Genomic DNA, 15277 nt, shown 5'->3' on the forward strand with positions numbered 1-15277 from the left:
AAAAGTAGTGATGGCTTTATTCTACCAGGAGGTAAAATTATGTAATTGTCCAACAGTGCCAGTAATAAAACATTTCATGCGCCAAGTGAACATAAGAGAGAGGTGAAATGAACTCTGAAAACCCAGTTTTTTAAAAGAGAATAAAATCTGAAATTGGGAATGTATTTAAACAGTGGTAAATCAAGGGTGTATGAGGAGGGAATCACTACAGAATGAAATCAGTCTTAATTATATGACATTTAGTATAACAATTTAACAAAAATGTAATTGTAAGTGAAGTAAGATTACTAAGATGTTAAAATATGACTTTTTTTGTGTGTGTATTGGTAGGTTTTTCTTTAAATATACTTTGAAAACGCAAAGGTTGAAAGCTAAACAAAGATGCCACCCTAATCATTCTAAATTTTATGTCCACATTATCTGGTAGATGGATTTTGACTATTAATTTGGTTTTGTATGTTTTCTCTGTGTGATATTTGTGCATTATTAGATGACTAGACTGGCCAAGGCAGACCTGTTACACTTGCCTGAGTTAGGCATTGTTTGCCATGCCACTAAACCTGCCGCCAAGTGAAACCTTCATGGGGGAAATGAGATCGAAGTCTGGCCTGCTGAAGATGGACGCCCTGTCTCTGTTTTTATTTTATTTTGATTTCTTTCCTTTGTTTCTTTTATTTTTATTTTATTTTGTCCCTTTTTTGTTTTGTTCTGTTAAATCTCTTTCCCTTGTACTTGTGAACTGGTACTTCAGTTCTGTAAAAATGATGTTTGTAAAGGGTTCACAGTGTTTGATCTTGAAGTTGACCTGAAGCTGCTTATGAATGGTGGATGGTATACAGAGAATTTAGAATATGATTCATCTTCAATGCTGTGAATTAAGGATAAATTTGATTTAGAATACATTTAAGCATCTAAATTCAACAGATGAGCACATCGTGTCAGAAGGCAGGAACAGTTTTGAGATACATTCTTTCATATGTTGTGTTTTATGAGTTCTTCTTGGAAAAGGACAGTTGAGACTCATGCTTCTGGAGAAACCAACTTTAGAAAGTAAAGTCGTGATATTTCTCTGCTATTTTCCTCAGCAGAGTGTTTTATTTTAGGTTGCACTGTCTATTAAAAGAAGGCTGATTATTTATGTCTAATGTGATGAGCTTAAAATAATTATTTCTGAAACAACTTTTATGAATATTGAATGTCGTGAAATATTTGTTTACTTTTGATGAAACCTTGCTGCAGTGAGGTCAGTGACAGGAAGATTTCATCCTTTTCTTGTAATTTTCAGAAAAGACTGTTTACCACTCATAAGTACAAATGCAGCCTGGAATTTTGGTTGGAATGTGTTACGTGAGACACGTTGTCTTTAAACACTGTTATTTGTGAGAAGACTGAATCAGTTCTCTGTGTGTGTGCGCGTATGTGTGTATATACTTGCATTTTTGACATGCTGCAGTGGTAATTATTTGAAGAAGAGGTTTAAAAAAAGAAAAGTCAGAAAAAAAAGTGTTTTCTCCATCATCTCGCAGTCTCAGAAGCCCTGGCAGTTCATGCTGGAGTGATTGAGATGGTTCTCATCCCTAAATGATATTTTCACTTCCTGTGAAATGGGAGCCCTGAAACAGAAGTGGTGAACAAGGTGCTGTGTCTAGTCTTCAGGCATTGCTCTTCCCAACCAGCTGCATTGGGATCTGTTGGTTTCACTCTGAAAAGAGCTTTGCTTGATGATTTTTATTGGATTTGGCAGTTGAGGTAATTGCCAGTAGCTGTCATGTCTTTATTTGCTGCTGCTAAATCCACTAAGATTCATGAGTTGGATCACATGAAGTATTTTATTTGTAAGTGTACACGTTCCATTGATTTAAAATAGAAGGAAAATAAGTACTATTATGTTTAGAGTAGTTGTGAACAGTATTTTTAAAAAACAAACTTATTGCAGACGCATTTTTGGGGGTGAGGATTAACTGTGTAGTTTCACTACAAAGAGTAGGAAATTAATTTTTTCTGAGCACTTGAGGAATAAATACTGATTAGTGATTAGTACTTGTTTAATGCAGGTACTTCTATTCAGCCTTCATCAAAATGGGTTCTGGTATGGACTAGGCTTACTACGGCTCTTAAGACTTTGATGATACAAAAAAGTAGCAATCACAACTGTTTATAGGCAGTGGTGAGCTAATCTACATTTGCTTCCAGATTCCTTTGCAAAGTGAAGAATCAATAAATAATTGATCATAGAAATTGTAATTTACTAAGCAGTAGAGCTTCTAAGAAATGGGGTGTAGATGTGGCATATTTATATTGTCTGTTTCCCTCATTAGAAAATAAATATCTTCACCTCATTTCCATTCAGGTTTTAAATACCATGTTTTAAAAATGAAAGTGTTATTTTTAAACTAAATTATACTAATCTGTTGTGTCAAACCCCACATGTTTTATTGTATTTTTGTGAGCTTGTATTCCTTTTATAAATAAATTCACAGAGATAAAATTCCAAAATACTCGTGAGGATATTTGGTCTTGCATATTAATTTGTTTTTTAAAACCGTTTAAAAACCAGGGAAATAGGTTTCTAAGACATTGCAGATTTTTATTTCTGCACAACAGTGTTCCACAGAATTTTGGCCTGGTCTTAAAAACTGGAAAAGATATATGAAAAGACACTATCTTTGAATATCCAGGCAAATTTTTGGGTTGTGTCTGTAGAGATAGACCCTTTCTCTTTCTTGAAAACAAAATAAATAATCTTTTTTTGTGGTATTGAACTGATGGACTAGATTTTGTATTTTAAAACTTTACATTGTTAAAGACCAAAGTATTCTGGAAATAATGCTGCAAACTTTACAATTTACATATGCATGCTGTTCATTCTTTGAGCTGCTATAATGGTGAATGGAACTGAAATGTTCAGTGGATTCCTTTAAAAACACTTGAGCAAATAAGTAGTTCCAATTATTTCAATGCCATGATGCATATACTTGAAGTTTAGGCTTCTGTTTAAGTCTTGACTCATTGTCCTTCTTAGTTATGTGCCTAACCCAATTCCTGTTTGAAAAGGCTAAGTGCCTAAGCGTATTGTAAGTTTACCTGATTAAGTGTGTGTTGAATTGGCTGTATGTAAGTGCATGCTTGAATTAGGCATATGCTTATGTACATTACTGACCAAGGATCTCAATTAGCATGCAGACACACCACTTTAGGAGCCACGTCTGCCATCGGATTTACTTGTGCAATATCTCTTGATCCGTAGAAAGCTGCACAAATTGCAAGATATTCACTGTTCAGGATAAATTCTGGTTCACTAGTCGTTTGAAAGTACTTAAGTATTTAGTTTGTCAGCAGAATTGGTACATAATTCTGTGCCTAATTTGCATGCACAGCTGCTGGAACTATATATTCAAAAGCCTTTTAGTTGGCAGCATATTAGGGAGGGTATGCAGCAAAGCACATGATACTTTTGAGCAGTCAGGTACACCTCTCATTGCATGCCTGACTTCAAAATGAGATCTGTGAAGGGTGCCGAACATTGTGATGGTGGCTTAGATTCATGCATGTTTTTTAAAAAAAGCCCTGGAATTCATTATTGCACAGTTAATTCTTAAGTGCTAACAATTTTCCTATTTTTCTCCTTTAGATAGCAAAATCGAGTGGTTTCTTACATGTTAAGGAGGAAAGTGTCTCAAAATTTAACATAAATAAAATAAATGTAAATAGGAAGCATGAAATTAAATGGGTACTGTTACTTTATCTTTTCTGTTCTACCCATGCTACATACAAATTCAATTTCATTTAGATATTTTTTGTCCTTTGGTCATATCCAACTGTTACCCAGTCTTTCCTGCAGATCTGTAAAATAGGTTTGCAAAAGTTTTTTAATTTCATTTTTTAAAGTAGTAGGTTTCCATGGGGTCAGTTGGAACTCATATAGCTAAAACTGCATGGTGTTTTGAAACATACCTCATGTTTTGCTTTTTGATAAGAATATTTGTATTTTAATTTTGAATTTAGAGGTCTTGTAAGTTAAAACATACGTAGTTTGAATCAAAGCCATAAAAGCCACTGGCACAGCTTTTGTATGTTCCTTGACCATTTAAACATTAGAACAATGTTTAAATAAGAGCATTTACTTTATTATGGTTCATGTGGTAATACCAAAGGGCTTAGCTGGTTAGCAAAATGTACAGTTATGCCAGTAATGTTGAACAGATCATAGATACCTAGTATAATTAGAAATTCTTTTGGTAGGTTTTTATTTTAGTGTTTAATGTTTGTACCAGTTTAAATCCCTTTGCATTTCAAATTTAAAATGTACATTTAATTGTAATCCTAATTGTTTGACTATTAAATCTTTTGATTTTTGGAGATTTTTGGGGTTCATTTAATAGTCTAATTGTGACTAACACTGAATGAAACCTGCATTTAATTCGGATTAGTTATTACTTAAACTTTTAGCATGGCGGTAGGATTATAATCAGGTTGAAAGAGCAGGGAATACATATTCTGGGAAAACAGAGCTTGCTTAGCTGATCAGTTATGATTTTCTTCAGTCTCAGTAAATTTAAAGTAAATTTATCAAAGTTTCCCGTAAACTGAGGTGACCTACAGTGTGGGACAGTACAAATCTAATTTTTTTCTGCTCTTCCCTCCTCCACCTTCAGGTTCACTTGTAGTATGTATTGTGTGCAGTCACTGTAGTTCAGTAGTTTTTTTATTTTATGTTTTACTTGTTTTTACATTCTAAGTAGGTAGCACCAGAGGAATAAAGAAGAGCGCAAATTTCAGTTAGCACATACTTGTTTTTTTCTTTTTTTGTTTTTCTTTCTTTTACTGATTTGGTTATTTGCCATTTCTGGGGATTAAACTTTAAAAAATGTTCTTCTTTTCTGTATCTGATGTTCTGTGTGCTATTAGTGATGCAGCCAACACGAACGGTTGTCATGTGTAAAACAACTTTCGATCACCGCGAAAACACCGCCCTGGGAAAGCGTCCATGCTTGATATCGTTTGGTTCATGAACGTTAAGTTTCCAGTACAGGTGACCCATAGCTCAAAGTGTTAAATAATTGTATACATTATTCAGTTTTTAAAATAATAATCCATTAATGAGATTGCTAGTCTTTGAAATTTTTCTCACTTTTGTTTTTCCTAGTAGAGCAGGGTAAAAGGAAAAACTTAAGTTCTTATTTGTTTCTTTGTAAGGATCTGGTAGATAGATTCATTGTTATTTATTACATTTTTAAATGCAAGGGTAATTGTAAAATCATAGAAAGAGTAACATCTGTCTAGTGTTCCAACTCTGTGTAATGTTTTCATTTGCTTCTTCAGGTAAAATCCCAGATGAAGCCAAAGCCCTCTCTCTATTGGCGCCTGCTCCTACTATGACAAGTCTGATGCCTGGTGCAGGGTTGCTTCCCATACCCACACCAACCCCTTTGACTACAGTAAGTAAAATTCAGTAGCTGTTTAATTTCTGTTTTCCTCTGTGCTCTAGCCTTTTCTGTGTGCAGAGAACAAGAACCGTCTGATCCATGGATTTTGCAGTGAGAGTTTAGCTTTGGTGCTGAAGGCTTGCTGAGGATTCATCAGGTGTCCATGCAAAATGTTTCTGGGTTTTTCTTTCAGATTATTATTTTGCAAAACAGTGGGTAAGTGTTGGTTTTGGTGGTTGTCCATTTTAATTTTTGTCCTGCCCTAGAGCCTTTTATTTGGTCAAGTGGAAGTGCTATCCGCCTCCTAAAAATTTATTAAAACCTAATAGTTACATTGACACCATTCTTCAGAATATTAAACTGCTGCAGTAGAGAGATTTTACTTGATACCTCTACAGACAGGTTTTTCACTGTTTGTCTAACAATGTTTTCACTATAAAAAGTAGCAGCTTGGTGCTGCTACTTCCTGCTCAATTCCCTTTTGCCTCTGTAAACCTTTCTTGACATCAGCAAGCTGCAGGGAAAATTTCAAGTTAAAATAGAGTAGTTTTTTCCTTTGTTACATAAAAAAAATTACTCATGGCTAGTTAGAAAATTTGTTTATGGGAAAGGCAGTTGCTTTTTGGGTAGAGAAAATAAAATTCAAACCAGGAACTCAGTGGGCCAACTTTGTAGTGATTTTTAAGAGACTTTTTCTAATGTTTCCCAGGAGAGAGTTCAATGTCCAGTTCCAAACATGAGAGATATATTTTCCTCTAGGAGTGAGGGAAAGAACTTAGACTGAATATCCTTTGCATTTCAGCTGTAATTAATCTTGACTTAATTTGTCTAAAAGGTGCCTTATGTTTCCCTTTGATGGACTGATATCTGTCAGCACTGAGCATTGCAAATTACCTTCTATCCTTGCTGGGCAAGGTCTTGGCCATTTCTCATCTAGTCCAAATACTTGTTGTGTCAAAAAAATAAGAACATTAGCAGTATCTGAAGGTATCTTACTCAATCTAAGCATTAAAAATTGAAACCTCTATGTTTTGTGACTGATACACTACATATACACTGGTCCCTGTCCAGAGCTCTTTGATAAGATGTTAATTGATAACCCACAGCAAATCTTAACTATAGAAGGCTATTTATGGGTATATTTTTGTTCTGTAAAAAAACTTGCTGTAATGTGACCTTAAAGTACTGCCTATTTTTATTAGATCTATTTATATACAAACAGTCAAGGCAGGCAAGTATTAAGAAGTGAATTGTCTCCCACTAGTGCATGGTTGGAAAGTATATTCTGTTTTTGTGTTTTTCAGCTTGGTGTTTCACTTGGCACTTTAGGGGCTATACCAGCAGCAGCATTGGACCCTAACATTACAGCACTGGGAGAAATACCACAACCACCAATTATGGGAAATGTGGATCCATCCAAAATTGATGAAATCAGGAGAACAGTCTATGTTGGAAACTTAAATTCCCAGGTAGCTTTTGGGGTTTTTTGTGTTGTAGAAATACTAATGGAAGGTGTGAAATTGTAATTTATGAATTCTAATCTTAACAGTTAAAGATTTTACATCAGTAAATGGCAACATAAATTTAAACAAAACCTCCTGAATTTTGTTACTTATTCATGATATTTTGAATGCTCCTGTGCCAATCAGATCAGACCAGGCTCTGGAACTCATTCTGTCAGAGAAGTCACACTGTAGCTGAATTCAAGAAACACACTTAACAGTTGTGCATACTGATCAAATGTCCAGTTGGGTTGTGTTAGGTTAGCAATGCCTCAGAAGTCATGAGATCATGGTAGCTGTCTCCCACAGCACTGTGAAGTTGCTTAGTAAGATGGAGTGATCTGTCTTAGTGGAAGTTGAAAATTAGCATAAATACCTTTCAGTCATCAACTTGGTTTTTCAGCAGTTGATTGAATGAATTGAAAAATACTTACTTTTGACTGATAACAATTTAAGTCTTATATTTTGGGGTTTTTTGACTGGTGAAGTAGCTACTGAGTGTAAAAGTACTACTGATCATGATAAACTGAAAAATAATAGAAAGCCACATGAAGCTAAGTCTTAATATTCTTTGGATATTTTTTTTAATTGATCAAAAGTCACAATCAGCTTGTATACAGGTGTATAAGGAAATTCCTCATCAGTTATTTCAGATGAGTTGCCTGAAAAGTGCAAAATCCTGTGCAAATGTGTTTTTTTTAATCTAGACAAAGAACTAAGGGCTTGTGGCTGCACTATTTTAAATCACAGAATATTCTTTAGATTCCATCATCATGGCTGGGCTTCGTGAATGAAGATTGGGAAGGGCTCTACCCACATTTGCTACAAGCACGCTGGTGGCTAAAGAGGCCAATGCGAGATAGACAAGTCTGGTTGCAAAAGGCACAGCAGAAAGACTCCTTGGATGGTATCGGCAAGACACGGTTCTTTCTGCGTTGTCTTTTCTCCTCGAGAGTGATCCTGTGTGTGTTCTCAAAGGAAGCAGCAGTGTTATGAATTGTGTGTCTCCAGACCTCCCGATTAGAGGCCAGAGTAGACCAGGGATAAAGATCAATATGGCCAAGGCTGAGATGTTGTTTCAGGGAGTCCTTGTGTCTCCTCTTCGGGGCTCCTCTCTTGCGGCAGCCAGTGGCAAGTTCACCATAAAGCATGAATTCTTTAGATTAATGGAAGAAAAAATACATGTCTTTTTTTTTCTTTTTACAGTGTAACATTACTAAATTCATGCCATCTGTGTAGTAATGGTGAGACATCATTCCGAAATCTGTAACCCTTAGACTACCGGGTATATTCTATAAGTGGGGTTTGTTATATATTCTACTTTTTGACTCCTTTTAGACTACAACAGCAGATCAGCTGCTTGAATTCTTCAAGCAAGTTGGAGAAGTCAAATTTGTGCGAATGGCAGGTGATGAGACTCAGCCAACACGATTTGCTTTTGTGGAATTTGCTGACCAAAATTCTGTACCTCGAGCTCTTGCCTTTAATGGAGTTATGTTTGGAGACAGGCCACTGAAGTAAGAAATTAGTTATCCATATGACTACTGAATGAGAGATTTCTTTGTATCCTTGTATATACGTTTATGACTCTGATGTGTAGGAAAATGCTGTTACTAGTTTTTCAATATGAGAACTTAATGTTAACAAACTGGAACATTCTTATCAATTCCAATTTTAAGGTTTAGAATAAGTTTCTCTCAGAATAATATGGGTAGCATTGAGTAAAATATATATCTATTAATCTTGAGGTAGTGGAGGCTATAGTAGTGAAAGAATTTGCAAAGTCCTTAGGGCTAAGTTTTCCGTATGATGCATATGTAATTAGTAGGTCTTAGCACAGAGATTTTATATGAAATAGAGAAATAGCTTCCTAGACTTCTACTAAAAATACTGTAACAGAGAAATATTGTGCTGCCTGTTTCTAAAAGTGGTAATATTTGAAAGTAACAAAAGATATTTCAGATACTTGGAAAAAATGAGTATTAGCACAAATCTGTAGTTTTTCTGAACTTTAAAGTTTTTAGTCGTACATGGAAGATGAGATGTTTTTCTTTCTTGTTTTTTGTTTTTACTTTTCAAGTGTTTAAGAATTAAATGTTTTTATTTTTCCTTAGAATAAATCACTCCAATAATGCAATAGTGAAGCCTCCTGAAATGACACCACAGGCTGCTGCTAAGGAGCTGGAAGAAGTGATGAAGAGAGTAAGGGAAGCCCAGTCTTTCATATCTGCTGCTATTGAGCCAGGTAGGTATATTGTGTTCAGTAGCTAACAGATGCAATCTTTATGTACCTTGGCACACACTTTTCAGAGCATTTTCAGACACAGGAAGAGGATACTTAAAGGTATTCATTATGTGTTGGTAAAAAATAGGAGAATAATCAAAATTTTATTCATGCAAGAAAGAAGTGGAATGAAGCTTTTTATTTCATGTGTTTTTTTCACATACATGTTCAGTTAATGTTTTCAAAAATAAAAATTTTTAGAAATCGATACTTTGACTCTTTTTAAGTTCAGAGTATGTGGAAACTTAAAAGAAAATGCTTTATATTTTTTTTATTCTCCTCTAGCACACGAGTGCCGTAGTTTAATGATCAGCATGGTTCTGAAAGCAGTAATATTATGCTTTCCTTATCTGCAACAGGTTAATTTTGTCTCTTTTTCATGATGGCTCAAGACTGTATACATCCTCATAGCAAATGGGATCAGAGAATGAATCTGCAATAAAACTTAACATATTTTAGAAGACTTGTTTTCATCCAGATTGTTTCCTTATTCCCTGTTGACACAGATGCAAAGTCAAAGAGGAAGGTGTTTGTGTGTTGAGAGGTTAGACAGACATTCCATTGCTGATTTATGCTGGCTTAAACTATTGCAAAACCATAGCATAAAAATTCTCAACTTATTAAACTTGCTGTTGAGATCTTAATTCTTTTCACCAGCAACTTTTTGCCATTCTTTGTACTAGCAAACCCAGATGTTGTCTTACGCATATTAGATGGAGTGGAGTCTTGAGGGTTTTTTGGGGAGAAGTGTTTTCTGTAGCATTTTAGAGTTGGATTAAAAATAGCTCTAACATTTTTTCACTGTTAAGCAACAGAATAAGAGTCTCCTATAGTGTGAACTATTCTGAGATCACTATTAAGGTTTCTGTTGACTTCCTGGTTTTCAGATCAGACTTTTCACCATGTTCTGTTCATTCCTTCCTTCCATAAACAGTTTTTGAGGAATAAAATTTTTGTATTTGTACAGTGGTTGAAATATCTGAAACTGTAGACAGTACTAATTATTATTTAAATTTTATGCTTGTTTTTAAAATTACGCCCTCTAAATTTACTCTATTCTTCTCAGGTTATTTAAAAAAAATAATTAAATAATTGACCAAGAGGAAGATGTTTTATGATCTTGTGCTTTGTGGCAGCAACATAAATCCCATTCTTAGTAGAGCTAGCTGTTTATAATTATCTGGTTTATGTGTACTGCTGCAGGATGGCTGCACTCAACGAGTATATGCAATGACTTTCTTGGATGTTTCTGAAGGATATTTGCAAAGAAGGAAGATGTACAGAGAGTAGGCCCCTTGCAGTACATGTGGTACATTCCACTTGTGCCAGATTGTTAACTGGGATCTTTAAATGTTCTGAGCTTACACTGCAAAGTGGTTTTTTCCTCTCAGAGTCTGGAAAGAGCAGTGAAAGAAAAGGCGGTCGATCTCGTTCCCATTCTCGTTCAGAATCCAGGTCTAGCTCAAAATCCCGATCTAGAAGGAAAAGATCACACTCAAAACACAGGTAGGTATGTTTTTTGTTTCAGACTAAGATCATATTGGGAATATTTTACTTGATGGTGGTTACTGAGGTTTCTTCATTATAGGACGAGTATCCCTGAAGAGATTACTAGCTTGCACTCAGCAGACCAGAGTTACCAGGAACTTTGTCTCTGAACAGATACCCTTTCCCTCTAAATCCTAAATGTTTTCAGGATTACTTTCAGTTAAAACACACTAGAAGACACTTTTTATGCCATGTAACAACAATTTCTGTGGTTTCTTTGTACATTTTATGGTATGTAGCATAATACGATTTTATGACCTATCTTAAGAAACTTGCATTTGGTGAATTGAGTGTGTAGTTTTACTGGTAACACCCTGAGCAGATAGGCTGGCTGGTTTTGCTAGTATAAAATTCGTATTGTCTTGAACTTCTAAATACTGAGTTAATAAATACAATGGTTTTATTTACCATCCTGTAAATGTAAAGCTGTGGTTTTTAAAAACATAGGAAAAAGGCTTTATGGGCAAGTTTTTGTTCTTCAGATTTTGTTTGCATTGCTAAATTTCTTCAGTTCTGAAGAACTTTAGGCTTTGGAATATGGGATAGGAGAGAATTATTAGATCATCCTTGAAGTATACCAGTTAAGATTTTTTCCAAGAATATAACGGTCTTGCTATGGGAGAGTAATAAACACTTCCTGAAATGATCCATCTCCTTGCAATGTCAGGAATGTCTTCTGAGCATCAATCTAAAGATATTTGGCTTTGTTAAGTATTTAAAAAAAAATTTGGAATGATTCCATTTGATAGCTTACACTTTAAAAAGGTGTTGTCCTTATTGCAGCACTAGCTCTGTTGCATCCTTTCATGCATGTCTTTTAACAAGGCAACTAGGATTCTTTTACATACGGAAAAGCTGGCCAGAAGGAGTTATAATCAGTTTTACTATCAAATAAATATGGTACAAGTACAGGCTTTAGAAGTGCAAGAATAATCTATCCTTACCACTTCCCTGTTTACTCTTTTATAAAACACATTGTTTTCATCTCTTGTGACTTAAAATTTATTCAAGCTTGTGCTTTCATTCAATTGCCATTAATTGGCCCTGCCTTTGGTTTGTGCTTCTGTGTTGATAAGCAGAACAAAGCTGTAGATAAACAATGGCTTCCCCTTGTCTTTGTGTATATTACATATGATAATATATGTGATCTTTCTGTCTTTCATAAGTTAAACTTCATGGTACCTCAACCTCTCAGGCAGAGTATCCAGTTATGTGGTATAGAATTATAGAATTGACTGGGTTGAAAAAGACCTCTCAAGATCATCACGTCCAGCCCTTGATGCAACACCACCTTGGTTGCTAGACCATGGCACTAAGTGCCACATCCAGTTTCATCTTAAAAACCTTCAGGGATGGTGAATCCACCACCTCTCTGGGCAGCCTACTCCAATGTCTGATTACTCCCTCTGTAAAACATTTCTTCCTAATATCCATCCTAAACCTCCCCTGGCAGAGCTTAAGACCATACCCTTTTGTCCTTCTGCCTGGGAGAAGAGACCAACCCCCACCTGGCTACAACCTTCTTTCAGGGAGTTGTAGAGAGTGATGAGGTCTCCCCTGAGCCTCCTCCAGGCTAAACAACCCCAGCTCCCTCAGCCTTGTTACTCTTCTCTGGACCTGCTCCAGCACCTCAATATCCTTCCTGAACTGAGGGGCCCAGAACTGGATACAGTACTCCAGGTGTGGCCTCACCAATGCTGAGTACAAGGGAAGAATCACCTTCCCTGCTTCTGCTGCCATGATGTTCCTGATCCAGACCAGGATCCATTGGCCTTCTTGGCCACCTGGGCACACTGCTGGCTTATGTTCAGCTTCCTGTCAATCCAAACTCCCAGGTTCCTTTCTGCCTGGCTGCTCTCCAGCCACTCTGTCCCCAGCCTGTAGTGCTGCAGGGGGTTGTTGTGGCCAAAGTGCAGGACCCAGCACTTGGCCTTGTTGAACCTCATCCCGTTGGAATCAGACCATCTCTCCAGCTTGTCCTAGTCCCTCCGCAGAGCCCTCCTGCCTTCCAGCAGATCAACACTCCCCCTCAACTTGGTGTCATCTGCAAATTTACTAATGGTACACTCAATCCCCTCATCCAAATCATCAGAAAAGATACTAAATAGAACTGGGCCCAACACTGATTCCTGGGGGACACCACTACTGACCAGCTGCCAACTGGATGCAGCCCCGTTCACCACCACTCTCTGGGCCCGGCCCTCCAACCAGTTCCTAACCCAGCACAGAGTGCCCCTGTCCAAGCCGTGGGCTGACAGCTTTTTCAGGAGCATGCTGTGGGAGACGGTGTCAAAGGCTTTGCTGAAGTCCAGACAGACCACATCCACAGCCTTCCCCTCATCCACCAGGTGGGTCACCTGATCATAAAAGGAGATCAGGTTGGTCAGGCAGGACCTGCCCCTCCTAAACCCGTGCTGGCTGGGTCTGATCCCTTGTCCATCCCGTAGGTGCTGTGTGACTGCACTTATGATGATCTGCTCCATAAGCTTGCCAGGCACTGAGGTCAGGCTGATGGGTCTGTAGTTTCCTTGCAGCTCTTTTTGTGGATGGGCGTGACATTTGCCAACTTCCAATCATCTGGGACCTCCCCAGTGAGCCAGGACTGTTGATAGATAATGGAGAGCGGCTTGGCGAGCTCTTCCCCCAGCTCCCTCATCACCCTTGGGTGGATCCCATCTGATCCCATAGGCTTGTGGGGATCCAAGTGGCTCAGCAGGTTGCTGTTTCCTCCTGCGTTACAGGGGGGCTGTTCAGCTTCCTGACTGTCTACCAGCTCCAGAGGCCAGTTGTCCTGAGGACAGCCTGTCTTACTGTTGAAAACTGAGGCAAAGAAGGTGTTAAATACCTCAGCCTTTTCATCCATCTTTAGTGACTATGTTCCTCCCCATGTCCAACAAAGAACTGGAGGTTTTCCTTGCCCCTCCTTTTGCTGTTGATGTATTTGTAGAAGTACTTCTTGTTATCCCTAACAGAAGTGGCTAGATTAAGTTCAAATTGTGCCTTTGTCTCTTTAATTTTCTTTCTACATGACCTAACTATAGTCCTAAACTCTTCCTGAGTAGCCAGCCCTTTTTTCTATAATCGGTAGCTGTCTTTTTTCCCCTAATTTCCTTCAAAATCTCCCTGTTCAGCCAGACCGGTCATCTTCCCCGGCAGCTTGCCTTTCGGCACACTGGGACAGCCTGCTCCTGTGCGTTCAAGACTTGTTTCTTGAAGCATGTCCATCCCTCCTGGACCCCTTTGTTTTCAAGGGTTGTTTCCCAAGGTACCCTCTGAACCAGTCTTCTGAGTAGGTCGAAATCTGCCTAAGTTGTGAAACTTAAAGTGCAGATTCAGCTCTTTATTTTTGCTCTTCTGGGGAAAACGATTTTCAAAAAATAGGGAAATCTAAAAGTGTTGTTTTCTTCATCAGATCTGCAGAAGACTAATTGCATTTTTTTATCAGAGTATCTCTGCTTTATTTACATTCCTTATTTATCATGTAGTAAACGCTCTTTCCTTTCTCTGGAAATTCTTATAACTGCAATCCATACTAACAGATCCTCTCAACTAAAAAGGTAACTTGACTAAACGCTGAATCACAGGTTGTTGGGGTTTCTATTAATTTAAATTGTAAGGGTGGAGAACACTGATGCAGCCAAAGCCAGCTTTCTTCACTGACAAAGACTTCAATAAGTGGCTGGGCCTGGAAAGGAAGTAATCTGTAACTAATTACTTTTACAAAGTGCTAGAAATCGCAAATCACAGCTTTTTATGCAGTGTCATTTCGTAAGGACAGCTGTTGTAAATGATATTAATTTATATTTTCCAGAATGTTCATGGAGATTATTATGAAACATGGGTATAACTTCAATGGTTCGTTGTTTCAAAGAAGAGTATGTGCATCTGGTGAAGCATAAAGCACCCATATTTGCAAAAATGTTTGTAGACAGTATGTTACTAAAGTGTAATTATTTAGGTAGTAGTATGTGGTGAAGCAAGATTTATGTAAACTTTCCTTTGTTGGTTGACCCCATTTTTATGCGGTTCCAATATTAAAATATTTTTGTTCTGGCATCCTTCATATAGAAGTAGATCAGGCAACAGATCTCTCTCAAGACACAAGGACAGACGCAGATCCAGAAGTCCCCTGAAAAAACGGTCTAGATCTTCAGAAAGGCGGAAATCAAGAAGTCGCTCTCGTTCTCGGTGAGTTCTGTTCCACGAAATGATACTGTTAGCTCACAGTACAGAGCTTTTGAAAAAAAATTAAACAAACCTTTTAGATGATCATAAAAGGTGGAATCTTGTCTGTAGGACAAACAACAGAAAGTAAATTTTAATGCTGAGTGTGGTGATCTTGGCTAGGATAATTTTCTTCCTTGTAGCCTGTATGGTACTGCAGTTAAACGACCACACTGAGGTACCTGAACTTGATAGCCTAGTCTGCATTTATACCAACATCCCAGCTGACTGAAAATAGGTAACTTTAATTCAGGCTATAACCAATAGATTAGGAATATTCTATGTAGCTTGTG

At 37.3% G+C, this 15277-nt stretch overlaps 1 protein-coding gene across 5 annotated transcripts in view; it reads left to right on the forward strand.

Annotated features, from left to right (window-relative positions):
• Positions 1-15277, forward strand: part of SREK1 (splicing regulatory glutamic acid and lysine rich protein 1) — a 38252-nt gene that overhangs the window by 8090 nt on the left and 14885 nt on the right. For 3 of the 5 annotated variants that reach the window (XM_064641915.1, XM_064641916.1, XM_064641917.1), the window contains exons 3-8: positions 5323-5438; positions 6731-6895; positions 8267-8445; positions 9043-9173; positions 10604-10718; positions 14829-14948. In XM_064641915.1, coding sequence (XP_064497985.1) covers positions 5323-5438; positions 6731-6895; positions 8267-8445; positions 9043-9173; positions 10604-10718; positions 14829-14948 — 826 coding nt within the window. Of the gene's footprint in view, positions 1-490; positions 5033-5322; positions 5439-6730; positions 6896-8266; positions 8446-9042; positions 9174-10603; positions 10719-14828; positions 14949-15277 lie in introns of all 5 variants that reach the window. The other 2 variants (XM_064641918.1, XM_064641919.1) reach the window with 2 other exon arrangements.

The sequence above is a fragment of the Pseudopipra pipra genome, chromosome Z (genome assembly GCF_036250125.1).
Source record: "Pseudopipra pipra isolate bDixPip1 chromosome Z, bDixPip1.hap1, whole genome shotgun sequence".
NCBI classification, from domain to species: domain Eukaryota; kingdom Metazoa; phylum Chordata; class Aves; order Passeriformes; family Pipridae; genus Pseudopipra; species Pseudopipra pipra.